Below are 26,968 nucleotides of genomic sequence, written 5' to 3' on the forward strand. Positions count from 1 at the left end.
TCAACAAATGGCCAGACGTGAAGTCCTGCTGTGGCAATTCAACCATCTGTTCAATACCACTGGCCTAGACTCATCCTGACACTTATCTCAAGAAACGCTGCTCCCACCCAAGGCACACACACATCTTGAGTCTCTGCAAGCAGAGGCCGGAAGGAAGTCCGTGACACCTTTACCTCGCTCAACCTGGTGCCTCTCCCTCCGGTCCAGGAAACAATGTCGTGCCCCTCAACTTCTGTTTGGAAAGGGAACTGCTTTCCTCTTTGCTGTTAATAGGAGGCACGAACCTCCAAAATTCTCAAAGGATGAACAGATCTAGACTATGAATACTCTAAGTGTGGTCCCCAGGCCAGCGGCATTGGCATCGCCTGGGAGCTGGCCAGAAACGCAGGCGCTCAGCCCCACCCTGGACGCCCTAAATCCAAACCTGCATTTTCATGACATCCCCAGGTGATTCTTATACACGCTTGATATTGAGAGTGCCAATTTAAAATTCAATATTAAGCTGGGCACAGTGGCTTGCACCTGTAATCCCAGCTATGTGGGAGGCCGAGCAGGAGGATCACTTGAGCCCACGGGTTCGAGACCAGCCTGAATATAGTGAGACATGATTCCTCCCCTCCAAAATTAAATATTAACTTTTTGACACCTCAGCTCCAAATAAAATCTTATGCTTACCCTAAATGGTGAAGAAAATAGGTCAAAGAGCCTGATGATTTCCCCCAGGGGGAAATTTGTGGGTAAACCTTGATATGTGTTTTTTTTTACTCTCAGTAGCACAAAAAGCACTGAGAACTCAAATATTAGCTGTATCAGTCCAGGGATGACCAGGATCTGATACGATTGACACAAGGGGAATGGGTTTAATGCTTACACAGGACAGCTAGGTGCTTCACCAAGAAAAAACCTGGCTGAGTGAAGGCCGGGAAGGAGGCATTCACATAATTTAAAAAAAAAAACATTTATCTCAGAAATAATCATTATTTCTGAAAAACACCATGATTAGTACTCTCAGTCCTAGTTTTCAACACTCTCTGGAAGTGAATTTTCTCACCTAAAAGGCAAAACCCACTTACTCTCACTACTATGCTCAGGAAGCTAGTGAGGCCCTTTGTGCACCTTACCTGCTAATACTCCCGACAACTTGTGCAGAGATTTACCATCCCTGCTTTGCAGACGAGGAAACCGAGGTTCAAAGACCCCGAGTGACGGAACCAAACATCACTTTCAAGTCTTTCCGACAGTAAAACCCTTCGGATAGGGTTTGGGCTGAGTCATCTGGGTGTGTGTGCGCCGCAGCCTAACCATACCGGATCCACTACGCCGGGGGTGAGAAGTAGCTGTCTTGCCAGGAAGCACTTATTTTAAAATGCAGCTTTAATGAGGTGTAATTTATATGCCATCAAATTCACACCAAGTAATTTCTAAGATGTTCAGGAACATGAGCATTTACGGGAAGGGTGATGTTCTTTTTCTTCTAAAAGGAAAACCAAAGACGGGGCGAGTCCAGGCGCGCAGGCTGCCCAGGCACGCAGGCTGCCCAGGCGCCGCCGCAGGGAGCCGGGCCTCGAATGCCTACCTTGGATTCCGTACAGCCGGTTGAGGCGTGACCGCCGGGCCTCGTCAGTGTAGGGGACAGCGAGCCAGGGCATCTCACTGAAGTACTGTTTGAATGACTCCTCTGACCTGCAGAGAGACACACACGGAGAACAAGGCTCTGGTATCTGCACCACCGTTGGGATCTTTCCCACCTTTTACCGAGCGCCCAAGGCTGCTGCAGGGGCTGGGGCCTCTCACCGCCAGGCTATGGGAGTGTTTACCCACTGTGGCGTCCGCCAAGGAGCAAATGCCTGTACACAGCCGGGGGTCCCAGACCAAGCGCCAGGCCATTTTAACAGCCCACACGCCCGCATCCCACCCGCTGAACTCACGCCCAGCTTTTCACGTGCCAACACAGATAGGTCTTACTTTCCTAAGGGGCTTAGATGTACACGGCTACGGCATTCCAGGGGAGATTTCTAATTTGTGCAACCAACTTTATACCTAGGATTCCACAAGTAAGAAACCATAGAAAAGACAAATCTACTCAAGTGATAGAAAGTAGATCATGAGTGCCCTGAGGCTGGGGTTCGGGGGTGGGGACTGGCCAAGAAGGGGCACAAAGGAACCTTTTGAGTGAAGGAAATGTTCTGTATCTTGACTATGATGATGATTACCTGGGTACATGTATCAGTCAAAACTTACTGAACTGTATACCTGACATGTGTGCATCTTATTGTACATAAATTATGCTTCAATAAAGTTGATGTCATTTAAATCCTTATAAAAGTGATTGTTCCACCTGGCATGCCTTCCCGCTGGTACGGGGAGCTTCCAGTGGAGCAGGACCATGGGCCCATAAACCTTGCACAGGACAGTGTGGATGTCAAAGACACAACAATGTACACAATGCCCTCATTGTGCCAGTACCTTAGAGGCAGAAGTGCCTGGAGACTCGGCCTAAACTGGGTTGGAGTTTTGAGATGAAGGAAGCTCAATGATGAGTGAGGCCAGAGAGAGAGAACAAGAAACAGAGGAAACTGAGGCTAAGAGGACCTGACTTAGTCCAGGAAGAATGTCTGCCCTGCTTGTTCTATGATTCCTTATCCATGTGCATTCAAATGGCCCCGAAGTCTGTGGCCAGAGCTAACCAAATGATTGCATAGCCATCCACGACAGGGGTCACATGGTTTTCGTCTGTGGCCCTTTCCCATCCCTCCACGTCTTCTTACCACAAACTGAAATGATGAACCAATCAGAAAACACACCCTAATCGCAAATGACCCAGGCCTGAATTGGAACATACCCAGATTTTACAGCAGGAAGCGGTTTCTCTGGGCTCCCCTTCAGACAATTAAATGAGAAAATGTGAAATGTATCTGTCCTGCTGCCAATACTCCCAGATATGTTTTCCTCCATCCCCATCTCCCAGCCCTACAATGAGGAAGTAACAAATGCAAGACGAAAGACATGGATGTCAGCCACCTACAGAAACGGGGAGCGTCCCTGCCACTTCACCGCACGCCTTACCTGTCTGCACTAACAAAGATGATCTCAAAGTTCTGGCCTGCCTCCTTGATCTTCCGGTAGGATTCCACCAGGACCCGGGTGAGGCTTCGGCAGGGTGGACACTGGAAGGCAAGAGCAGGCCCCTGCTGTGTGACATGCCTTCTCCATTCCCCGGCTGCTCAACGTTAGAGCCCAGGCAAGCTAGACCCCCGTAGGACTGGGATGGCAAAGCCCAGTTTATAAAAGAGGCGGAAATGAACTTGCCTCTCTGAACAGTGAGCACCCAGCACAGGCGCCCCCGCCCCCCATGCAGCGTGCCAGCAGGCAGCCGTTAAACGAACCCCCTTAGGGACCATTAGAAGTCTCACCGAATGGAATATCCTTATAGATCCATCAAAAAAAGACATTTTCTTGATGCTATTATCATTATAATAATAAGCACTATTGCACGCCAACACTGCATCAGGCACGGGAGAAGGCCAGAAGGCCAGGAAATTCCTGCCTGGGCAGTCTTGCCTCCAGAAACCAACCACAGCCTGGCTTGGTGGTGACATCACTGCTTCCTTCTGTCTAGACTAAAGAGGGACCAAACACTCACCCAATGTGCAGAGAAATAGACTCCCACGTGAGACCCCTCCAGGCTGCTGCTCTCCAGGGACTGCCCGTTATTTCTAAGCAAGGGCCCTGCAATGACTTCCCTGAAGGGTTTAGGTCCCCAAGGGAATTCCAGACCTGAAACAGGCAACAGATGGTGAGAATGTTAAGGCTCCTCGTTAAGGCCTGGGACCCAGGAGGCCTCAGAGCTGTAGGCATGACAACTTTATCATCAAACAGTGTTTGTTAACAAATCCACAAGATCCGTAGCTAACACAGGACTAAAAGAAGAACTCATCCACCGCAGAGCCCTCCTTACCCTCAAGGCAATGGTTCCCAAACCTGGATAATCATAAGGTCCATCTCCTGGGGCTTTGGAAAAGTACCGATGCCCATGTGGTACCCCAAATCTCGAGATCCAGGGACAGGGCGAAGAGGTTATGTTCGAAACAAAACAGGCTCCGCAGGTAACTCTGGTGATGGTCAAGGTTTGAGAATCATTGCCTTAGGAATTAACCCTGTGTTAATTTGGTCTCAACCCCAGAATCTCAGTGGTTCTCAACTGCAGTTTAGAATCAACTGGGGAATTTTAAAACATGATGCTCCTGGACGCCCACCCCCAGAGATTCTGAGCCAATTGGTCTGGATTGGGGCTCCGGGAATCAAACGAGAATTTCAGTCTAATAAAAAGAAAGAGCAAAACCCACCCCATCCAGATGGTCAACATTCTGATGACACATAAGCACCAGGCAGGAAGAGGAAGTAATATCCTCCCAGCCCAACTGAACAGTGTTTTCTCACAGGGTGGTCCATGGACCACTGCCTCAAAATCGCCTGGGGGGTGGGGTGGGACGGAGAAGCACAGACTGGTTAAAAATGCAGGTGGCCAAGCCCACCCTGCAACAAAAGAATCAAAATTCCCTGGGAGTGGAGCCAGGGAACATGCATTGTTAACCTTCACAGTAGGGTGATGTGTGTGTGTGTGCATGCGTGTGCGTGTGTGTGCGTGTGTGTGTGTGTGTGTGTGTGTGTGTTTAAATTTGAGAAAGTACAGACTTGGTTCCACCACACCCTGTTTCTTACTAAGGGCAATTCTTCGGAGCAGGTGAAATTTTTACTGGGAAAATCTGTGAGCAGGGTTGCATCCTCTCATTGGATCAGTAAGTGAGGGAGGGGAGAGCGTATGAGCTTTTATCACTCCAGTGCAAGGGAAAGAAGCCGTCCTTGGACAGCCACCCAGCAGGGATGAGAACAGCCTACCAGGTGCACGGCCCGGCCCGCAGCCAGCAAGGCCAAGGCCAAGGCCTGCAGGACTCAGGCAGCACCAAGAAATGAGGTGTACTCACCTCCCGGGCCAGGAGAGCAGCACGGAGACTGCAACTTTGCTACAGGAGTATTTTAAAAGAAAAAACCCCACTTAGCCTGCCTCTAATTGTTAAGGGGGCAGCCGCTGTTGAAGCAGCACTAGGAATCAGCGTCTGGGCTCTCCTGCCTTTCCACAGCCTCCTCGGCTCTCCAAGCTGAACTTCCTTTTTCAGATTCCATCTCCTCTGGCCCATGAATTAAAACCCCCAGAAGGGACATTCTGAGCCCTTTAAAAATCTTAACCATGATCTAGAGAATACCGTAATTTCACCAAGACAATGTTCTCTGGCCACATAAACCCACTTCTATGTGTTTCATTAGTACTCTCTCCAGCAGTGGGGTGGAGATTAGGGAAGGGGGATAGAGGAGGGAGCTGGGTGATAAGAGTGCAGGATGCAGGCCGGGCGCGGTGGCTCACGCCTGTAATCCTAGCACTCTGGGAGGCCGAGGCGGGTGGATTGCTCAAGGTCAGGAGTTCGAGACCAGCCTGAGCGAGACCCCGTCTCTACTAAAAATAGAAAGACATTATATGGACACCTAAAAAATCTATATAGAAAAAATTAGCCGGGCATAGTGGCGCATGCCTGTAGTCCCAGCTACTCGGGAGGCTGAGGCAGTAGGATCGCTTGAGCTCAGGAGTTTGAGGTTGCTGTGAGCTAAGCTGACGCCACGGCACTCACTCTAGCCTGGGCAACAAAGTGAGACTCTGTCTCAACAAAAAAAAAAAAAAAAAAAAAAAAAAGAGTGCAGGATGCACATGTTACCTTCAGGGTCATCTCGGATCACCAGCAGCCCATTCCTGCACACGACCTTCCCGGTGGTGGCATCTAGGAATATTAGTGATGGAATGTTGGAAATTCGGTATTTGTTCCAAAGTTTAAGCTGTAAGAAGAGAAGTAAAAGGAGGTGGTTAAGTCCACACCAGATTAATGGCAGAATTCTTTTGAGCCCCTCAGGCCTGGGGGGTAGGTGGATGGGCAAGCACCAAAGTACAGATAAATGAATAACTGATCCAAAGCGGGGCAGCTGTGCAGGAGGAGCAAGTTATCTACAGCCCCACTGGCTCCCGTGGTAACAGTGCAGGGGACCCCACGTCCCACCCAGGCTCGAGCTACAACAGCAACTGGTGGAGAGCCACGCTTATGCTAGGACAGTGCTTCTCTCCTGCCTCTCCCACGGGTGCCTTCTCTAATGAGCATGAAGATGAAGATGGATTATGCATCTTTACAACACAATCAGATCTCAGCCAGGTGGTTAAGGAAGGAAGGGAAGCTTTTCATTTACAGCCTCTCCACCCTATCAGCAGGAAGCGGCAGGGTTTCCAATAGAGGACCACATAGTTAAAATCTGCACCCTCGTTGCTTCACCAGGGCCCTGCACTTGGAATATCACAGTTGTTATTTCGTGTGCCGTTCAGCCTGCAAAACACCAGGGAAGCAGTCTCTCGAGCCAGCCCCAACCCTCAACTCTCAGTGCCACTTAAAATAATCTTCGGTTTATTGGCAGATTCTTGAGGTTGGCCATGCAAACTGTCAGAGTTCTGGGGTCTGAGAGGGATGAAGCGGAGACAACGTGAATGCAACAGCCCAGGGAGAGAAGCCAAGTACACTCAGGCTCCTCTGTGTGCTCACTGCCACCAGGGTGGACACTGCTGAAGTGGGCCACTGGGTGCTGTCGAACTTCACCGCCAAGCCCAAAAAGCAACAGAATTAAATGAAGTGTCAAGCTAGCGACGCATCTCCAGAAAAGAAACTCCAGAAGGGTCCACTGGTTAGGACATTCAGCTGTGAGCCTCCCTTCTGGGGGTTCTGGGGACCCAGACGGGAGGGCTGGCCACTTGGGCTCCAGTAGAATAGGGCAGGGGTCCCCAACCTTTTTGGCACCAGGAACTGATGTGATGGAAGACAATTTTTCCATGGGGGAAGGGCGTTAGAGGCTGGAGGGTGGGTGGCAGAGCTCTGTGGCCTGGTCCCTAACGGACTACAGACAGGTACCAGCTGGTGACCTGAGGGTTGGGGACCGCAGGAATAGGACATGCAGAAGAGGGAGAGGCACGTGTGGCTGTGATTATTATTGTTTTTAATCCAATCCCAAGCAGTGAGGGAGGAGGGCAGCATGTCTGCCAAGAAACGCTAGGCTTCCCTGTTGTGGAGACCTGTGTCTTGGCAGGGAGGGTTGTGGGACCCCAGCTCAAACTGGGTGGGCCCTGCCCCAGAGCTGCATGCTTTTCCCAGCCCCACATCTCCAGTGGGCTCACAAAACCAGCCCAGGACCTCAGAACAAGAGCGACTCTGCACATACAGTATTCAATGACCAGTATTGCACCATCGCACGGAAACTTGATATGGAATTTAGCTCAAACATTCTTAAGACAAGAGGTTCAGCAACAGAACAAGACCATCCTACCACTGGGATCAGCTTCATGAGTCTGCTGCACAAGGATGCAGCCAGGTTAATTTTAACAAGAAGAAGGAGATTAAAATTATTGGATTTTTCTGGTTTAAAAAGTAATTCTTGGGGGAAAAAAATCATTGGAAAAAAATTGGGAAACATAGCAAACCACAAAAATTGAGATAAAAATCACCCATGACTCACCACTTAGGAAAACTTAGACTTTATATTTCCACCAGTGGCAAATGAGACAGCCCATTTCCTAGCACCCCTACCAACATTATTACTAACATTAATTTTTCCAATTTGCTGGGGAAAAAAAGGATACCTCTCTTTTATCTTCTACTTATTGATGTTTAAGAGATACACTGCTGTACATACACTGTTTCTCCCCGCTGTGTTTTATAACTGGTAAGTACTGAAATTCATTCAACAGATATTAACTGAGCACATACTATGTGCCAGCCTTGTTTTAAGCACAACAGATACAGGAAAGAACAAGGCAGATAAGGTTGCCGCCCCCTCATGGAACGTCTATTCTAGTAGGAGAGACAGACGATAAACAAGAATATAAATAGAAAAATAATTTCAGACATATAATAGAAAGCACAGCAGGGTAAGAATAAAGGCATGGCTGGGAAGGTGGCGCACATTCTAGAGAGAGCGATCCGGGACAGTGTCTCTGGAAAAATGACATTTGAGCACAGACCTCAGTAATGAAAGGGAGCAAGCCACATGAATATTGGGGGAGGCCATCTGAGGCCCAGGGGACCTGCCTAGAGGCAACAAACTAATTGCAATGGCCAGAGTGGATGGAGCCAGGGAGGGCCAGGGAGGTCAGAGGGCATTCGTGGACCAGCTCTTTAAGGCCCCATAGACCAGGGTAAAAACAATGGAATTTTATTCTAAGTGTAGTAGGAAGCTACCAAGGGTTACAGGAGGAGTGGGATGACCTGACTTACAGTTGAAACAGTCACTTCGGCTGCTGTGAAGGAACAGACTGCAGGGAGGACAAGGGGAGGCAGGAGGCCAGTCGGAGAGGCTACTGCAAACAGCCCAGGCCGGAGCCGAGTGTGGCGAGCAGGACTGGGCTGTAGCAGAGCAAGGACACAGTTGACTGTGAAGACAGTGTCAGTGGGTGAGGCTGGCAGATTGAATGTGGGGACTGGTGAGGAGAAAGATCAAGGATGTACCTGGTTCGGGGGCTTGAGCAAGTGTGTCAAGGGGGTGTCCCATTAACCAAGATGAGAACCGGTGGAGGAGGAGCAAGTTAGTGAGGGAAAAGTCCAGAGGCCAATCTCGGGGCACCTACCAGACCCACAAGTGGAGATGTCAAGGCAGCACTTGGATTTGTGCATCTAGGCTCTGGGGAGAGGCGGCTTGAGATATAAACCAGGGGTCATCAGATGATGTCAGAGGTCATGGGCCTGGATGAGATCATCCAAGGAGAGGACAAGGCTACAGAAGCGGTCCCAGGACACAGCCAGGGACCACAGTTGCAGGAGGCCAAGTGACGGAGGAGGGGAATGAAGACACTCTAGTGTCACTCTAGCGTCCCAAAGGCCAGGTAAAGAAAGTGCCTTGGGATGGAGGGAGCGGGCGACTATGTCAGATGCTGCTCAGATGCTGAGGAAGATGAGGACAGAGAACTGACCGGCAGGTGTGGCACAGAAGGTCCCATCTGACCTTGATGGGGTCAGGGGGTCAGGTAAGAGGTGAGGCTGAGAGACAGACTGGCGTGGGGAGACAGGAGCGGGCACTGCCTGCCCCACACACGCCCACATGCCTGAGACTCCGACCCATCCCAGTCCTCCTGCCAACATAGGACATACTAAGAGGGTAACAAAAAGGAGAAAGGTTATAAAAGAGAGAGAGAGAAAATGGCAGATGAGAGGCTGAGGTAACAACTGTAAACAATTCTCTTTTGGTTTTGCTGCAAAGGGAGCAGAGACAGGGAGTTGCAGCTGGAAAAACATGTGATGTGATCAGGAGGAGGATATTTTAAAGACACTCTAACATATGCTGATTGCGACAATCCAGAAGAGAGGGGAAAAAAACTGATGAGAGGGAGAATTGCAAGAACAAAGTCCTTGAATAGGCAAAAGGGTGAGATCTAGTTTACAAATGGAAAGGTGGAGCTGTAAAAACAGCTGACTTTTAAGTATAGTTGTCCCTTGGTATCTGTGGGCGACTGGTTCCAGATGCTCAAGTCCCTGATAAAATGACAGTGGTATTTACATGCAGCCTATGCACATTCTCCTGTATACCTTAAATCATCTCTAGATTATATGTAATACCTAATACAATGTATCAGTTGTTAGTTATACATATATATAAATATGTAGTTGTTTACTATAATGTTTAGGGAATGACAAGAAAAAAGTCTGTAGCTGTTCAGTACAGATGCAGTTTTTCCCCCAAATATTTTCGATATGCAGCTGGTTGAATCCACAGATGTGGAACCCATAGATATGGAAGGTCGACTCTATATATTCTTATTTCAAGGTAGTTTTTTAGTCCAAATAGAAAGCCATGCCATTTGCAAGTAAAGACAACTCTACCTTCTCTTTGCAATGGTTATACCATTTACAGTTGACCCTTAAACAATGTGGAGTCAGGGGCCCCAACCCCCTGTGCAATCAAAAATCCGTATATGACTTCTGACTCCCTCAAAACTTAACTACTGTTGACCAGAAGCCTTACCAATAACATAAATAATTAACATGTATTTTGTTGTTATATATGTATGATATACATATAATATATACATATAACATACACATATATATAACATATGTGTATGTTATACATACACATATAAAAAGTTGTATGTATATAACTAGGTATATGTTATAGTTATATGTATATAACTATTATATACATACATTTTTTTTTAGAAAGAATTTCACTCTGTTACCCCAGGTAGAGTGCATCATAGCTCACTGTAACCTCAAACTCCCGGGTTCAAGTGATCCTCCTGCCTCAGCCTCCTGAGTAGCTGGGACTACAGGTGCACGCCACCATGCCCAGCTAATTTTTCTATTTTTTGTAGAGACCGGGTCTCGCTCTCAGACTGGTCTCAAACTCCTGGCCTCAAGTGATCCTCCTGTCTTGACCTCCCAGAGTGCTAGAATTACAGGTGTGAGTCACCACGTCCAGCTTATATACTGTATTCTTACAATAAAGCTAGAGAAAAGAAAATCAGAAGGAAGAAAAAGTATGTGGACCCACATAGTTCAAATCCATGTTGTTCAACAGTTAACTGTATTTCCTTTTCTTATAGAACTATATGGCTAGAACTTCTAGAACAATATTAATTAGCAAGCATTCTTATCTTCCATCTGATATAATGGATATATCTGTAACATCTTATTATCAAATACAGTATTAGTCATTGGTTTGAGACAGATTAAATTCTTTAACATGCTAAGAAAAAAATAGCCTTCCATAACTTTTTGACCAAAAGTTTTATCAGGAATGGGTGGCTACTTTATCATTATTCTTTTAACCTGCTGTAGTATATTTCATTAGTAGCTGTTCTAAGGTCAAACTATCTTTGCCTTATTAGAAGAAATCCTTCCTGGTCACATGTATTATTAAGGGATCACTAGCATCATATTTTCCCTGGGGCTTGGGCTTCCACAAACAAATGACATCTTGAAGTAAGACTCTCTTTTTGGATAGCTAGACTATTTCCTAAAGTAAATTACAGCCTCTGGGCCTTAAATATAAAGCTGGCAGATGCAACATGATTACAATACAGTGGTTTGTATGTGGGTGCCCATATTGTACTGGAAATGTAAGCATGTGATTTGGTCTTGGCTAGATATTTTTAAAGGAATGGTGGTGTGGGCAGCCTAGCCTCTAAATGCTCAGTAGAGATGCTATCCCTCCCTTGCCAGATAAGGAAGAACCCATTTTCTTCCAGGTCCCTCATGTAGGCAAAAGAACTTTAAGACCTCTCCCTGCCCTGCTCCAAATTACCACAGATGTATCTTTTTTCTCTTAGAATCCTCCTTGGAGGGGTAAGAAATTTTAATCCTATGACCCCTATTTTCCCTCCTATGGAAGGATCCCCCCTCTCTGACCCATTGTCTCAGGAAGATAGGAGGTCTTGGCTTGTGTTTTACCCATTCATTGTTGGATCACTGTTTCCAAGTAAAGACCCACTGGATTAGTGGGAAAAAGTTTTGCTTCTAGACTCACAGATGACACTGCAAAGTTAATCCTTTTACAGAGTAATCCATCATGGTCTAATTTTATAGGATAATGATTTATTTAGGAACTTATGTTACATCAGGGAGTTACGTCTGTGGGTTGTTACGGGACTGTCTTTCTCAGGCTGCAGCACAAAGGTTACTCAGCTCTGAAACAGTGCAACAGCACAGGAATGATCAATTTCAATCCCTGCATCAGAAAGTGACCCTTATGTCAGAGAAATCATCTAGGCTTGCTTTGAGGATTCTCTTATGCTGATTGGAAATAAGCAATGCTTGAGCTTAAAGAAATGATCACCAAGATTCACCTCTGTGCCTTTTCAAGTGTGTATGTAACAGCTCAAGTCCACCAAAGGTTTTTAAAATGGCCTCTGGAAACAGTCATTTCATAGTCACTTTTGTGTCACAGACACTTGAGGATATAAGCTATGGATCCTTTCACCAGAGAAAAATGCACATACACAATAAAGTCTGTGTATAATTTCCTAGCGTTCATGAATCCCTCGAAGCCTGCTACTAGAACCTAGCTGATCACAGGAGGTCTACGGACCTCAGATAAAGACCCCCTTGTCTTAAGAGTTCATTTCAGTGCATGTCTTGACCTTGACTCAACTGGAAGAGCTACAATATAACTCCATCTTTATTCTTGCTGTTACAATTTTCTCCAATCAAACCAGCATTTGCCTAAAATCCAAGACAATGCAGTAGTGCAGAGTGGGTGATAAGAAACCTCACTCTCCTGCTGCTACGTTCCTGAACTCACATAGCAGAGCTGATGGCCACCTGTAGTCTCAAAGTCATCCCTCTGCCTACGGGATGGTGACTATCAGAACCACCCAGGACTGAGGGCTAACTGCACTATTCCTTAAAGCATTTCCCCCAGAATTGAATTCACATTCTTTCTCGGTGTCATATTAGAGCACCGATCATCAAGGCTTCCCCATCATCTAAAGGTTCCTTCTGGGGAGGAAACAGAGTAGCGCAGAAAGAAAACAGGCTTCCGAGGGGCTGGGCATACATCCTGGCCAACACCTTATTAGATGTCAGTAGGTGACAAGGGTTCCAGACTTTGGGCAGGTCATGCCCAGTCTCTTAGCACAATAACGCTCCTTTCATAGAATGAATGGGGGGCTTAAAACCAGGTGACATAGACTCTCAAGCACTGTGCACCTGGGAGGCATCGTTAATATCCGAATCCAGTTTATGCTTATTTCTCCCTTGTCAGCATCCTCTCCAAAAATCATTTTCCTTTCCACTATATTTTAATCAATCGACCATATATTAAATAGTTAGCGGGCTGTATATAAAACTACTCAGAGAACGGGGATATCTTTTTGTAGCAAGTGGTATTTTTGCCATAAGCACCCTCTGCAAAACACACACATATTTTTTGGCCTGTCTTACGTGGTCTGTTTCCCGTCTCCCTCCCCCCAACTGTTTTTGGATTTCCAGATTTTAAAGGGGCATCTACAATTTTTTTTTTAACTGACTGTGGATTTTGCTTTCTCTCTACTTAAGAGAACTGGACACCCCATCTGATTCTGAAAGGAATTCCCACTTTGTTTCCTCACCTTCTGGCTTGGAGGGCTGAAGTGTGAAATACAGTATAGTCTAGTACAAAAGAGTGTGGGAGGGAGGGAGGTGAGTCAGGCAGTTCCGTCCTGTCTCAGCAGACTTTGAACCTGGAGACTGGGGTGAGGGCAAGAACTCACATTCCACTGGACGTCAAAAACGCAAATGGCAACTTGAACCCTTTAAAAGGGCTGTGCTGACCCGCACTGCTGCGGTTGGGAAAGACCAATGACTTCAGCATCCGGTGTTTGATCTCTGCAGTGATCATCCTGGCAAAAAGTCCACCAAAAGTTCATTTTGATGGTATCTTCGACTTGCTGAACTGCCTTCTTCCACGGCTACCCCCAAACCAGGTAACTCCAATAGAATACGTTGCTGCAAAACCCCAACATCTAGGACTCTAAGTGTCTGAGTAGTGCACCAAATTCAGAAGCAAGGCCACAAAGATGAAATAGGAGAAAAAAAAAAAAAAAGAGAGAGAGAGATACTATTAGCTCAACATAGCAAAAATCAAAAAAGGATGACAAAATGGGCTATCCAGTTACTTGAAAGTTCCCATTCCGTGGCCTGGCAGCTGGTTCTGGTTAAAGAGTCCAAGGTTGTGGCTGGAACTATCATCCTAGGAATGCCGGCCAGAAATGCTTCCAGGGTGACCCACAGACAATGAAGCAAGTATCAGGGGCAGGATGGGGATCGAGAGAACTGCAACAGTGCAGACGAGAAAGCCAGAGAGCGGGGCTGATCTGAAACACTGGTGAGATTAGTCAGCACCCGCAGATGCCGCGGGGATATGCAAACTGGTGATTTCTGAGAAGTCTCAGCTCCTGAGGGTGACACAGAATCTGTCTCTCATGCTAGGGACTGAGTCTTGCACTTGACTGGGGTCTAAGCTTTTATTTCTCAACAGCTGCTGCAAATCTGTGGGATCAGGCCAAAGCTAACACAGATGTAGGATTAATCAGCAAACTCCTTGGCCAGGTCAGCTGGAGCCTCCTCAGGCAAACTTCACCCCTGCCCTTCCACCAAATGCTGCCCACGGTCGAAACCATCCTTTCTGTGAGCAGCATTTGAAAACAGATTCCTAAACATGTCCCTGCACTTCCTAACCAAACAGGACCAAAGCCCATGATATGCAAAGTCTGACAGGAGAAAACCCCTTGTGCCACCCTCCAATGTCAAGGCTGAATATAGAGGTTACTTAGCACAAGCTCTGGAGCCAGACTGCTGGGGTGGAAGTCCGCTCCAGCCACTTACTAGGTGGTGACCTCAGGCAAGCTACCTAACTTCTCTTGGTTTCCCTATCTGTGAAACAGGGGATAACAGAACCTACACCTTAGTGGACTGTTGTGAAGAATAGATGAGTTACATATAGCTGAGGTCCCCAAGCCCCAGGCCGAGGACCGTTACTGGTCTGTGGCCTGTTAGGAACAGGGTGGCACAGTAGGAGGTGAGCGGCAGGCTAGTGAGCAAAGCTTCACCTGTATTTACAGCCACTCCTCATCACTCGCATCACTGCATAAGCCCTGCCTCCTGTGAGATCAGGAGCACGAACCCTACTGTAAACTGCACATGCGAGGGATCTAGGTTGCACACTCCCTGTGAGAATCTAATGCCTGGTGATCTGAGGTGGAGCTGAGGCAGTGATGCTTGTGCTGGGGAGCGGTTGCAAATACAGTTTATCATTAGCAGAGAGGTCTGATTGCACAATAAATGTGATGCGCTTGAATCATCCTGAAACTATTGCTCCCTCACCCCCGCCCCTTGGAAAAATTGTCCTCCATGAAACCGTTCCCTGGTGCCAGAAAGGTTGGGGACCACTGACATACAGTGCTTACAATAAGACCTAGCACAGATTAGGTACCAAGTAAGTGTTAGTTGCTATTATTGACATCAACTATCATTATTGTTATTGTTATCACAGTGCCATCTTCTAAATGCTTCAGAAAGATGTTGTCCTCATATCCCCAGAGTTAAGACCAAATCTTTGATCCCCTTGCTCCTGGGGCATGATGGCCAGTGTGTGATCTGGCGTGTGTCTGAAATTTCTGTGGCCTGGTATACCTGCTGGCCAAGGACAGTGTTTGGCACGTTATGTGTTCAGTAAATGATGGGTGAACAAGTGGAAGGAAGGGGGAGAGGAAACACTGCCCTGGGCCAGCCAGCTAAGCAATCAAGTTCAGCTGTTTAAATGGCTTTTTCACGATTAAGACTCCTCTTTAGTTCCTTGGGGGCCCAGAATGTTCCTGAAATTGCAGAACTCAAAACAAGTGCTAGTAGAATTTGAGCTCTTCTCCCTTTATCCAGCAGAGCCTTTGATCTCTGTACCCTCCCCACCTTCCCATCTCTCCTGTGCCTGGAGCTGACACAGAGAACGGACCAGCCTATGAGACCAAGGAAAAGATGCGGGTGGTCTGGGCCAGGCCATGAGCAGCTCCTGAGAATTCCAAGCCCTTTTGCAATTATATGTTGGATTTTTATAGTTGATTCCGAGAGAGAAACTATGCCCCGAGGGACACAAGAGTGTGAGCTTCAGAAAGTAACGTGTCCACTTTGCTTCTAAGGACAAAGCCACCAGAAGTTAAATAAGCTGCATGCCTTCTTTCTGGATCCTTCTCTGCTACTCCAGGCTATATAAAAGGAAAAAGACAAGACTAGGCCAGGCACAGTGGCTTACGCCTACAATCCCAGTGCTTTGGGAGGCCAAGGTAGGAGGATCACTTGAGTCCAGGAGTTCAAGGTTACAGTGAGCTATATTGATGCCACTGCCTTCAGCCTGGGCAACAGAGACCCTCTCTCAAGGAAAAAAAAAAAAAAAAACAAAGCCTAGGTAAAAGGATGTTAAAAATTTATGCTTCATTTTTCTAAATCTCAGGACAGTGAATTTTCTAACCCATTTGCAGCTGACCTATGCAATCCAACAGAGCTTAATTAGCTGCAATTTACAATATGCTAATCAAAGTGCTTCAGGGAAATGAAGGTGGTGAGATACCATACCTGCCTTTAAGAACTTTATATTAATAGTTTCTAAGTAGAAAATGATTAAAATGGTAAATTTTATGTTATGTATATTTGACCACAATAAAAAAATGTGAAGTCGTGACTACGTCTAGGCATAATCTAAGGCAGATGGTGCCAAATGCCAGGAGAAATGAGCAAAAAAGGGCAAGAAGGAAGCCCGGCTCTATCCTAGTTTAGGGAATATGCCGGGAATGGCTCTGGATGTTAAATCAAACACACTTTCAGACACACGGTTCAAACATCCTCCATGTAACCACTTTCCCTGCAAACGGGGGCAGCCACAAGAAACAACAGCTCCCAGTTGAGTTTGTTCCACACTGGTTGTCAAAAATCTTTAGCCAATGCTCTGGTTTCATGGAGGGCAGAACGGCAGAGATAAAATACAATGGTCAGGAACATGGCTCTGGAGCCAAACTACCTGGGTTCAAATCCCAGCTCTGCTATATAGCAGCTGGGTGACCTTCGACATGTTACATCACCTCTCGGAGCCTCAGTTTCCTCATGAGAAAATGGGGACAAGAGCAATACCACTGCATACTGTTGCTGTGAGGACTGGATTAATCCATGTCCAACACTTAGAACACTGCTTCATACGTAGTACGTGTTCCACGTATGTTAGAAATAATGAGGATGGTGATGCCTCAAAGAATACTGCCATTTCTCCTCAATCATACCTGGAAAAATGGGATGTGTCCTCTAACCCTGTTTAGCACCCATGCCAGCTGCAGGTTCCCAGTCTGGTGGAGGGGCTGTGGGAAATGACTTCTCGGGCCTTGTATCAATATGGGATACCCCAGAGAGAGGGACCAGGAGAAACTCTATGTAGTAAATGCCAGTTACTCTCAGCCTGGCGTGTGGGACTTGAGTCTTAAGAGCCTCAGGTCACTTGCAAGATAGTCTTTTACAAAGCACTTTGCTGCCAGGATGAGAGGCAGGAGGATCTGACATGCTACTTCCTCCTTTTCTCTCTCTATCCAGGAGACGTCTCTGCCCATCAGCAGCCTGCCTCCCACCTTGCTCACCGGTTACAGCGAGCTGTGCTTCCGTCCTAACTTGTCACTCCAAGGTGCTATCAAATACACTGGATAAAAGTCCCCAGGATAAAGGGCCGCATGCCATGCTTCTGTTGGGTTGAACACAAAACAACCACTGCCCCTTAAGCCTTTCTCCAGGGGGACCGCCGTGTCCTGGCAGCCCCCTGCCCTCCACTGCATGGAAACAGAGTGTAGGGGGAAGAGCACAGGAGCCGGGGGCAGACAGTGTGGGTTTGAATCCTGGCTCTGCAGCCTTGGGCAAATGACTCATCTCCGCACAAGCACATCGCTCTTTTCAACCACACAATGGTCCTGGGGTGCCCACCTCCTGGGGCTACCGTGAGGATAGATAATCCCTATGAAGTGATTAGGAACATCCCCAGCACACAGTCAGCACTCACAGGAGAATTCTTCTGATGTGTGCCCTTCCAAATTTTATCTCAGAGAGTTCCGTGCCAGGAACAGGGGCTGTGCACGTGGCCCCCACACTGCGAGAGCACTTCATAAGCAGTGTTTGACTATGGCGACAAAAACACCGCAGTGCCGCCAGTCCCTGCCAGGCCGGGACCCAGAGTAATCCACACAAACAAACATGTACAGGGCATCTCACAAGGGACTTTCTGCCAGAGTTAGGTAAGCAGGTCACCTCTGACAAAGGAAAGGGGGAGCCCAGAGGTCTCTCTCTCCCCAGCAACAGCTCTGGGTTTGGGGGGCAAAAACACAAACTGAACAAAAATGGCAATCCTTCCAGTTACCCGCTGCACTTCGCCACGGCAAGGAAGATACTTTCCAGACTAGCGTCGGGCCTGTGGGTCCTCCTCTCTCAGAAGGAGGGAGTGGCAGGACTCAACTCAGAAAGGGTCACTAGTTCTAACCGCAACCCCCAGAGACACAAGGGGCTGATGGTGACTGTGCAGGAAGGGACAAGAAGTTAAAAAATACAAAAGCAATTGCTCCACGTGCCTGGAGCCTGGGTCTGGCTGCCAGCAATGGCAGTGGACTGCAGTTCTGTGATCCCAGTGGTGAAGGCCACAGCAGGTTACTGGCGAGGATGAAGGGTGACGGGAAAGAAGCCATGGCCCACGTGCAACTAGCGTTCCAACACGCCGGTGGCCTCTTCTCCTCTTCCTTTTCAGAGTCACTCCCCAAGCAACTAGGCTACTAAACTTCCTTGCAGAAAGCCACACCTTCAGACTGGCTTCAATCAATGACAAATTAATGAGATAAAAAGTGATGTCCACAAATAGAAAGACAAATGCATAAACGTTTTCTTCCCACCCTTTCCAAAGTGCCGAAATGTAAAATATTTAACTATTCTAGTCCACTGCTGGCGTGGAGAGCCCGGTGCCCTGACACGTGGAACTCGATATCATTTGTAACACCAATTAAGGAGGTTCATTTACTATGCCACACAACTTCCTGCCCTAATGCTCAACGAGCCAGGAGATGAGCAGTTTGTTGGGAGTACAAAGCGCCATATGGCTGCCAGGTTCTCCCTGGCCGACACCACAGACGGAGGGAAAGGCTGCTCCGTCTCTCCACGCTGCAGTTCTCACAAGCTGACAGAAGGGATTTCCTAAAGCCCCATCTGGTATGAAAACCTCTGCTGGGCAGAGTGGTTTGGAACAGTGAGGGGGTAGCTGGTAATGACAGGCTAGGGCCATATGCTCTGAAGAGAGAAGATCTAAAGAAGTGGCTGGGAGTCTGCATGCGAGAGGGGGACAGGGAGCCAGAATCGGTCTGGAATCAAAGAGACTGTGTCCCGGCTCCAAAGGCAAGCACTTCTAGTGGGGGATAGGGTTTCTGTGGCTTGTGTCATGGTGGATCCGTTTGCTGATATTGTCAGGAAAGAGTTCAAGTTTGCCCACGTTCACGCGGAGTAGCGCATTTTCACTTGAGCGCTGGGACCTTGATCTGCAACGTTCTTTGTGAGATGTGTCACCAGACAAGTTCAACTCAGAATGTTGAGGTCATAACAGAGATAATGTTTCCATACCAGGTCTTTACAGGACCGATCAGGTTAAAACAACAGAAAAAGGGAGAAAGAAAGTGAAGGAATAAGGACTATGTGGAAGCGAAAGTGCCATTCCTTGTGGACTTGGGGAACCTACTGGAGGAATATGCTTGTCAGGGTGGTAATATCTCCAGCTCTCCCCCTTAGTTGGAATGTGGTGGATGCCACCAATTCACCCTAACCAACCCACCCTCGTGGCTCAGTACAAAACATAAGGCCGTCAAATTTGGAAGCTGACCATAACTGATGAAAGGACTTTGCAAAAAAATATGCCAGCAAAGTTCCTTTGTTAGTTTTTGTTTGTTTTTCAGATGGGGTCTTGCTTTATTGCCCAGGCTGGCCTCAAACTTCTGGGCTGAAGTGATCCTCCTGTCTTAGCCTCTCAAGTAGCTGGGACTATGGGCTCCATAGGCCTGAGCCACCACACCCAGTACAAAAAAAAAAAAAAAAAATCCATCCAAGAAGCCTTCTTCATCTGGAAAGAGACCTCTCCACCCCCGTAGACAGTGTTGGTGCAGCTTCCTGAGTACAGGACAACAGGGCTCCCCGCGGCCTCCTCAGTTCTGGGCAGGCTGACCAGCCATGACCCTGAAGCTCCAGGCTCTGATTTTCTACTAATGCTCAAACTGAGCACTTGGATGACATGTCCAGCAAGGACTTACTGCACATGATAGAACCCCTGGGACCAGGTACTATGGTGAAAAGTGGCCAGTGAGAAAAGAGAGGTCAATTTCATAAACTGTGGAAACAAGGGAGTTTTTAGATGCGAAGTGATCCACCAAGTCAAGAGCAAGAACGAATCCCACCCTGCTACAATCCCATCATCAACATCCTTACAGGGTTTAAAACCAAAAGACTATCCCACCTCTCCCTCCTTAGACGAGTCCCTTACGCAGCTTTGCATCTTCAGTGCCCTACCTGTGGTAGGTACTCAATCATGGCAGTGACGGTGGCTCCTCCCATGTCACCCGGCAGGTGAAATGAGAGGCAGAAACAAGCCAGCCCATGTTGCATTTTCACACATTCACCAGGGTCCCTCAGCAGCTACTCAATGCACTGCCATCCAGAACAGAAATAAGGCATAGTCTCAAAACTTTCTGCAGCTTCCTGTAGATCAGGAACGCGATTGCATAACACCTACTAACCCAAATGCTATTATAAATTACAAGTCAGCAGGGCGAGCTTTTCCACGTCTGCTCTCCGAAATGAAAATAAGAGCAGGAAGTTTGGTTTGTGAGAATGACGACAGGCTTATCATTTCAGCACCATCCCTACCTGTTCCACCACGGAGCCATTAGCACTCAGCGCAGCAAGCTTTTCAATTTCCTACTTGATTGTTATTTCATCAGGGATTTTTTTTTTTTTTTTTTTTGCCTTGGCTGCATAGAAAGCTCTGTTTCTTGGCAGAACTTTCCGAGTGCCCAGTTATAAACCCCTTGTTACCACTTTCCTGCTTCAGGAAGTCCCCACTGAGCCCCAGCCAAATGACAAGGAGAGGAAAGGAAACATTTACAATGATGTGAGAAATTCCCAGTCTGGAAAAAAAAGATCAAAGGGGATAGTCATAAGGGACCGTTCTGCGTGGAGCCTGGCACGGAAAGGCCCTCCATAAATTGGACTGGGCTGGTCCGAGAAGGTAACCACATCACCTCCCCGGGAACCCAGCAAGCCAGGCGCCTCCACGGCTCTGAAAACAGTACCAGCCACGCTGCTGCAGACTGGCTGTGTCCAGGGCAAAAGGAATCGTGCCCTGCACTAAGAAACTGTGATCACCATGTACCGAGATGCCTTATATAGAAACGGACTGTGGCTTGCAGTGTTCCCCCGTACCAGCTCTTGAAATGAAAGGGTTCCACAGCACAGAGAAATAAGTAACAGCAGGGAGAAAGAGAGAGGGAGGTAAATTGTTTGGAAAGTAGAAGACAGGGTGGAAAAGATGAAATTCAAGACAGATGTGTGAGGGCCGCAAACATATGTCTTTGAATTTATGCATCCAAGTGATTCATGTAGAATAAGGGAAAAAGAACTACATACCCAATATAGAAATAAATATAGGAGTAAATACAGAACCAAGTATCACATTCCCCTATTCTTCCAAAGAAACATCAATTCACATCTCTCTTTCCGCTGAATAAAGGTGTTACGAAACAGGGTGAGTGAAGGATCCAAGATGAAACGCTATTAATTAAGCGAGGTTCTCTGTGGTCCCTGTCACTCTCAGGAGGACGTCAACTACCAACAATTCATTTCTAATTACTGAACACTGATTCTTATCTCCACAAGGTATTGCCGCTGCTTAACGTCAGCAGAATTGAAAAAAATAGTGGTATTTGCCAGGTTAATGCCTGGCCATTACGAAAAAAATAAAACAGGAAATTTAGATGGGCGTTTCCATCAAAACACAAAAGTCCAAGACTCTGGCAGGAAAGACATTTTTACAATGCATTATTAGTGTGTGTTGTTTTACTTCTAAACAGCTAACTCAAAGAGGCCACCGCACAATTGGTTCCAAATGTCTCATACTGGGAAGAAACGCAGGCGGCCTGCTTCGCTGGTTAATGTCTCTCAGTTTGAGGCTTTAGAAGGTAACAAGAAAGAGGACAACAGCAGGAGTGTCCCCGATGCTAGATGTGCTAGAAAGATGGGGTAAAGCGGGGTCCAGGGACGTAACACAGCGGGTGGGGGAGGTGACTGAGTTTTTCTGGATAGGCCAAGTGCCACCCATCATGTCCACACCATGCTCGTGTCTAGTTGTTTTTCTTCAATAGACATTTATTGAGCATCCAAAGCCTACCGAGTATTTGTGCCAGAGGCTGTGGGGCTAGAAAGATTAAGACAAAGCTCCCTGCCTTTAAGAGAGGAGAGGAGCCTGACAAGTACCCAAGCCTGTTTCTTCCCTGGACACTCCACTCGGGTGCCAGTCCCTGCCCCAGCCACACCCTGAGCAGTGGTGCGCCTAGGGGCATGCCTGTTCCATGGGCTCCAGTCTTGCTTGGGCCATCCGTGATTACAATGCATGTGGACACTGGATCTAAAACCAATCATACTCTCTCTCCTAGGAACTTAGAAATGGGATACAAAGATGGATTCAGTAAGATCAGAGCTTCCCAACCAGTGGGCTACAAACAGGCTATAGGAGGGCGCCATATGGATCCTCTCAGCCTTTGGGGCAGCTGGAGCCCCTTCTCCCTCCAAGTCCTTGTCCACTGGTGGCCAGCTGCCTTGTCCCTTTACCCCTGCAGACAAGCAATGATCATTTCCCACGTGTGGCAGCACGCGGAAAAGGTAGAGAAATGCTGATTAGATGGACGGTGGTGGAGTGGGGACCAAAAACTCACGTCAAGGACAGGCAGGAGCAGCCTTGTTGGGCCAGGGACAAGCAGAGAGAAATAGAGCTGGCGGAGAGAAGGGGACAGAGAAGGGGCAGCACGAATGACACCAGAGAGTTAGAGAACAGAGGGGAGAGCAAAGGAGAGAAACAGCGCAGCCCCAAGGAGGGTGAGAGGGACCCTGAAATCCCATTTCTGGTCCCTCTGGGTCCCGGCTGAACGCAGTTTCCTGGATCTGATGCCCATGTGATTAGCGACTGTATTCTGAGAGTCTAACCCAATCTATTTATGCCAGTTTGAGTGACTTTCTGCTCCTGGTAAACAACTCCTAACTAAGACAGGTGTGTGGGTATGTGTGCACAGAGGGCCCATGGACATCACGAAATCCTCACTGCTTAAAACGCCAGGGAAAGAAACGCTGTCAATTCTTTCAAATCCCTTTCTCCTGTATCACTCTTCTATCCTCCTGGCAGAGCCCTGGGATCCTGGGGAGAAACTCCTGCTGGTGCCAGGCATGAGGAGGAGGAAGCAAGAAGACTTGCCCCAGATGACAGGGCACACAGTCCCAGGGCCTCTGCCCCGCCGCCAGCAGCCCTTGAAATACAGAAAGAACTTCAATGTGAGCCTAAAAGACCTCGTACGTTTCGCATGTGTGTGGATATGAGAAAAATCAGTCTGCTACTCTGATGTGTGGGTCAAACGAAGGGAAGGTGGCCGTGAACAAACTCACAAACTTGCCAAGAGAAGCCTTTTTTTGAGGTCCCAGAACGAGGTTCTTCCTCCAGGAAGGTTCTGTACTCTCTTTGTCTCCAGGGGACGCAACCCTGAGCTGAATCAGGAGGGAAGAAAGTCTGAGGTTTCTTCTATGGACAAGATGAATGGCCACTTTATTTTCTTATTTTTATTTTTTGCCAAAGCATTTAAGGAATTGTTATTCGGATACTGGGACACAAAGTGAGAATCTGGGTTCCTGGAGGCCCACAACCAGGCCTGCGTGCCGATCAGCTGCCCTCCCCACCTGCAATAAATTCCACTACCTTCCTAACGTCCGTGCTGGTGAGTGAGGAACAGCAAATATGCTCAAGTCACTGGTCAGGAGCTCTGTCCTGGTCCACTTCAAGTTCTTTTTTTTTTTTTTTTTTTTTTTATAACCTAGGGCCCAGATTTTGCATTTTTGAGCTCAACCCAATTCTCCCTTTCTGGTGCCCTGCCAGCCAGCACGGTGCATTGGTCACAAACGGGCCTATCCTGTGACCAAGCACCAAGTTCTCATGGCCACCCAGCACCATGCGCCCATGGCCATAATGGGCAGCGGCAAGGAAAGAGCCCAAGGGCTGTCTACTCCCAGGGGGAGGCCAGGGCCCTGTGCACCAGCGGCTGCGAGGGGATGCCCCGTCCTGATGTCCAGCTCTGAGATCCCTTCCAGGAGCCACTGCTGGTCCTGACTGAGGTTCTCCCCACACATGACCCTCGTCCCTTCAATTACTTTCCCAAGGTTTAGTAGCACACATTAAGGTGCTGTTCGGAAGCAGACACAGCAAGTCTCCCCCAGCTTTAGTTTCCAAAGACAGCTCAGTGAGGGACTGCTGTCAGCGGACACTCCCAGGCCAGGTGCACCCCCGCACTCTCCTCTGGGCTGGTTCCGGAAGCCACCAGTGCCACAGAACCGAAACGGGCTGAGTATAAAGTTTCTGAGGTTGCAACAAGACTTGATTTTCTCCTCCGGAACAGAAATGTCCCAGTGAATCAGCCCTTGAATATGCCACTAATCACTTGCTTAGGAAACTTAAACTGCTGAGGCCTTCTGAATAAAAACCACACATAAATTGATTCTCCATAAGGAGCATGAGCTTTCTGGGACAGCCTGACCGTTTTAAAGTGCACAATAATTCTGTCAACCTTTAGCAGAATAGCAGAACCGAACTGTTAAATGTCAACAAGTTTCAAACTGGTCTCTGGACCACCCGTGGAAGGGTCTGTGTCCAAAAGCAGGGCAATTCGGCGGAGAAGCAGGGTTGCAGCGCCCTTGAGCTCTGCTCTTTGCTAAGCAACAGAGAGCCCCAAAGTTCCCCAGGCTGAAATGAAGACGGCCGGGACAAAGGGTGAGGCCAACCCTGCCTGCTCCCGAGAGCAGCTGCAAGCTGCCGGGGACAGAAATGCTCAGACTGCGCAAGGGCAGCAAGCAGGGGCGCTGAGGGGTCACAGAGGAAATGCGAGGCCGTGTCCCCCCACCACAAGGGAGGGCAGGCTGGGAAGCAGAGTGGCCACGCCGGCCGGGCTGTGTACGTCACTTCACTTCTCTGAGAAAGCTACTTCCGCTGTAAACTGGGAAAAAAAAAATCACCGTTCTTGCCTCATAGGCTTGCTATGAGGATCAAACCAGACGTGAAATCCAGATGGCTTCTTCCAGCGCCCACGTTTCCCAAACTCAATCGTTGGCATATACCGTTCACAATTTGTGCCCCTCTAACTCTGGCTCTTATTTACTTATTTTGCTTTGAGTAGACGCCTTTTTAAAAAACAAATCTATTTTGAACATTGCAATTGTACATGGAGAACCAGCACCACTTGCCATAAACAGAGGGTAAGTGTCAAAATAAAAATGACGACGACCAAACGATTATTAAATTTGATCTCGCCTCTGCCGCCTGCAGAAGGCTGATGTCTTCTTGCTCTACTGGAAGGAGATTAGCAAGTTTTCCAGTGGTTTAAAGATGGAGCAGCACATCAAGACTTTCTCCTGATATAACCAGAGACTTGAAACAGAGAATGGAAAAAGCATGATGTAGCTCAGTCAGGGGCGCCAATCTCAGTAACAGTCCTGCCACCGTAATTCCTAGGTCCTGTGCCAGGGGAGGCAGTGGTGAGAAAAGGGAACAAGAATCCAGTGCCTGGCTTATCCCTGCACGCCTTCCAAGGCCCCGCAGCCTCCAGAAGGCTCTTGGCCAAGGAGGAAACCCTGCTGGCTCGGCCTCAGTTCTCCTGCCGTCTGGGGGACTCTGCCCCACAAGCCCCATCAGTGAGAACCCGTGTCAGCCACAGCCAGTGGTGTCTCCATGAAGGACCTCATGAAATTCACCACTGACCAGGAGGCGGGCTGCATGCTCCCCGGATGCCTCGTGTAGACAGCTGTGTCTTGCTCCCCAAATGTATGCCTGTTTTCTCGCTCCTTTCTACATCCAGAAAAAGTCAGGAGGGGATATGCAGACAGGCTTGTGTCTGAGTGTCCACACTGATGTCCACAAAGTTTCAAGGGGAAAAATACCCACTTCCTTTCCTTCCTAACCTGGCTCCCAGAGCTCTGAGTTGGTGTCAGATTTGGATCTGGGCACCTGGAAGTGTGTGTGGAGCAGAAAGTAGGGCTGGATGGGGGATGGCGGGGGCGGGAGGGAGCGAGGGAGGACCACAGTCTGCTCTCTGAATCAGCCCTGGGGTTAAGCTTTAGCCAACCCTAACTGAACCCATCCTTGCAAAGGAGGCCTGGAGTTCTCTCCAGCACAAATTACAAATCGGAAGGAAAGAGCTTCACCAACAATGTTTAATGCAGTATTTCCCAGGCCAAGCTACATCAGAATACCCTGGGGGTAATGCAAATTTCTGGGCCCCACCTTTGACCCACTGAATCTCACTCTCTGGGAATGAGACCCAAAAATGTCAATTTCAAAAAAACAAAACAAAACAAAACAAAAACAAACCCAAAAAAACAGTGCCCAGTAACTCTTGCCCACTGAAGTCTGAGCCACCCGGGCTCTTTCCCATATGGTATCCCTTTGTTGTTACTGCACTTCCCCCAGCCACACCCCCCCCCCCTTTAATTCTTAGTGTCCTTGTCCTGAAGATCTCAGGTCAAAGGTCACCTCCCAAGGGAGCCTCTCTGCCCACTGCCCCCTTCCAAGTCTAGTCCAGGTCCCCCACTATATGTCCAAGCCCTGGCATTCTTCCTTCATAGTACTTATCACAATTTTCACTATATATTTGTGACTTGTCGAGTAATGTCTGTCTTCCCCACTGGACTCTAGAGCTCTGAGGGGAGCAGGGAGGTATTAATATTTAGCCCACCCTAGCCGGCTGTACCCCAACTTCCAGCATAGTGCCTGGCACAAAGTAGGCTTACAATAAAAATACCTGTTGATTAAGTAAATGAATCTGGAATAACTGCTTCTAATTCTCATTTCCCACCATACCCCACTGTTCTCACTGAGGTTTTTCAGGTACTTGGAGTTCTTATTATAGCAGGTACTGGGAAGGGGGACCCCGCTGCTAAAATGTTTCTCAGTTAAACATACTTTAAGTGATCCCACCTGCTTACCTGAGTGGAGTTTTAAGAGTTTAAAACTTTTCATATACTAACATAGAATCGTAAGAGGCAGCCACCAAATCTCCTGAATC

The 26,968-nt window shown here is 47.9% G+C and overlaps 1 protein-coding gene across 1 annotated transcript in view; it reads right to left on the bottom strand.

Moving 5' to 3' along the window:
- Positions 1-26,968, bottom strand: part of NXN (nucleoredoxin) — a 144,060-nt gene that overhangs the window by 20,107 nt on the left and 96,985 nt on the right. Inside the window, exons 2-5 of the mRNA XM_069483513.1 lie at positions 5,769-5,886; positions 3,644-3,777; positions 3,067-3,167; positions 1,577-1,683 (exon numbers count right to left, since the gene is read on the bottom strand). Of these exons, the coding sequence (XP_069339614.1) occupies positions 1,577-1,683; positions 3,067-3,167; positions 3,644-3,777; positions 5,769-5,886 (460 nt within the window). The remainder of the gene's footprint in view (positions 1-1,576; positions 1,684-3,066; positions 3,168-3,643; positions 3,778-5,768; positions 5,887-26,968) is intronic.

Source organism: Eulemur rufifrons, chromosome 9, assembly GCF_041146395.1.
Source record: "Eulemur rufifrons isolate Redbay chromosome 9, OSU_ERuf_1, whole genome shotgun sequence".
Classification (NCBI taxonomy): domain Eukaryota; kingdom Metazoa; phylum Chordata; class Mammalia; order Primates; family Lemuridae; genus Eulemur; species Eulemur rufifrons.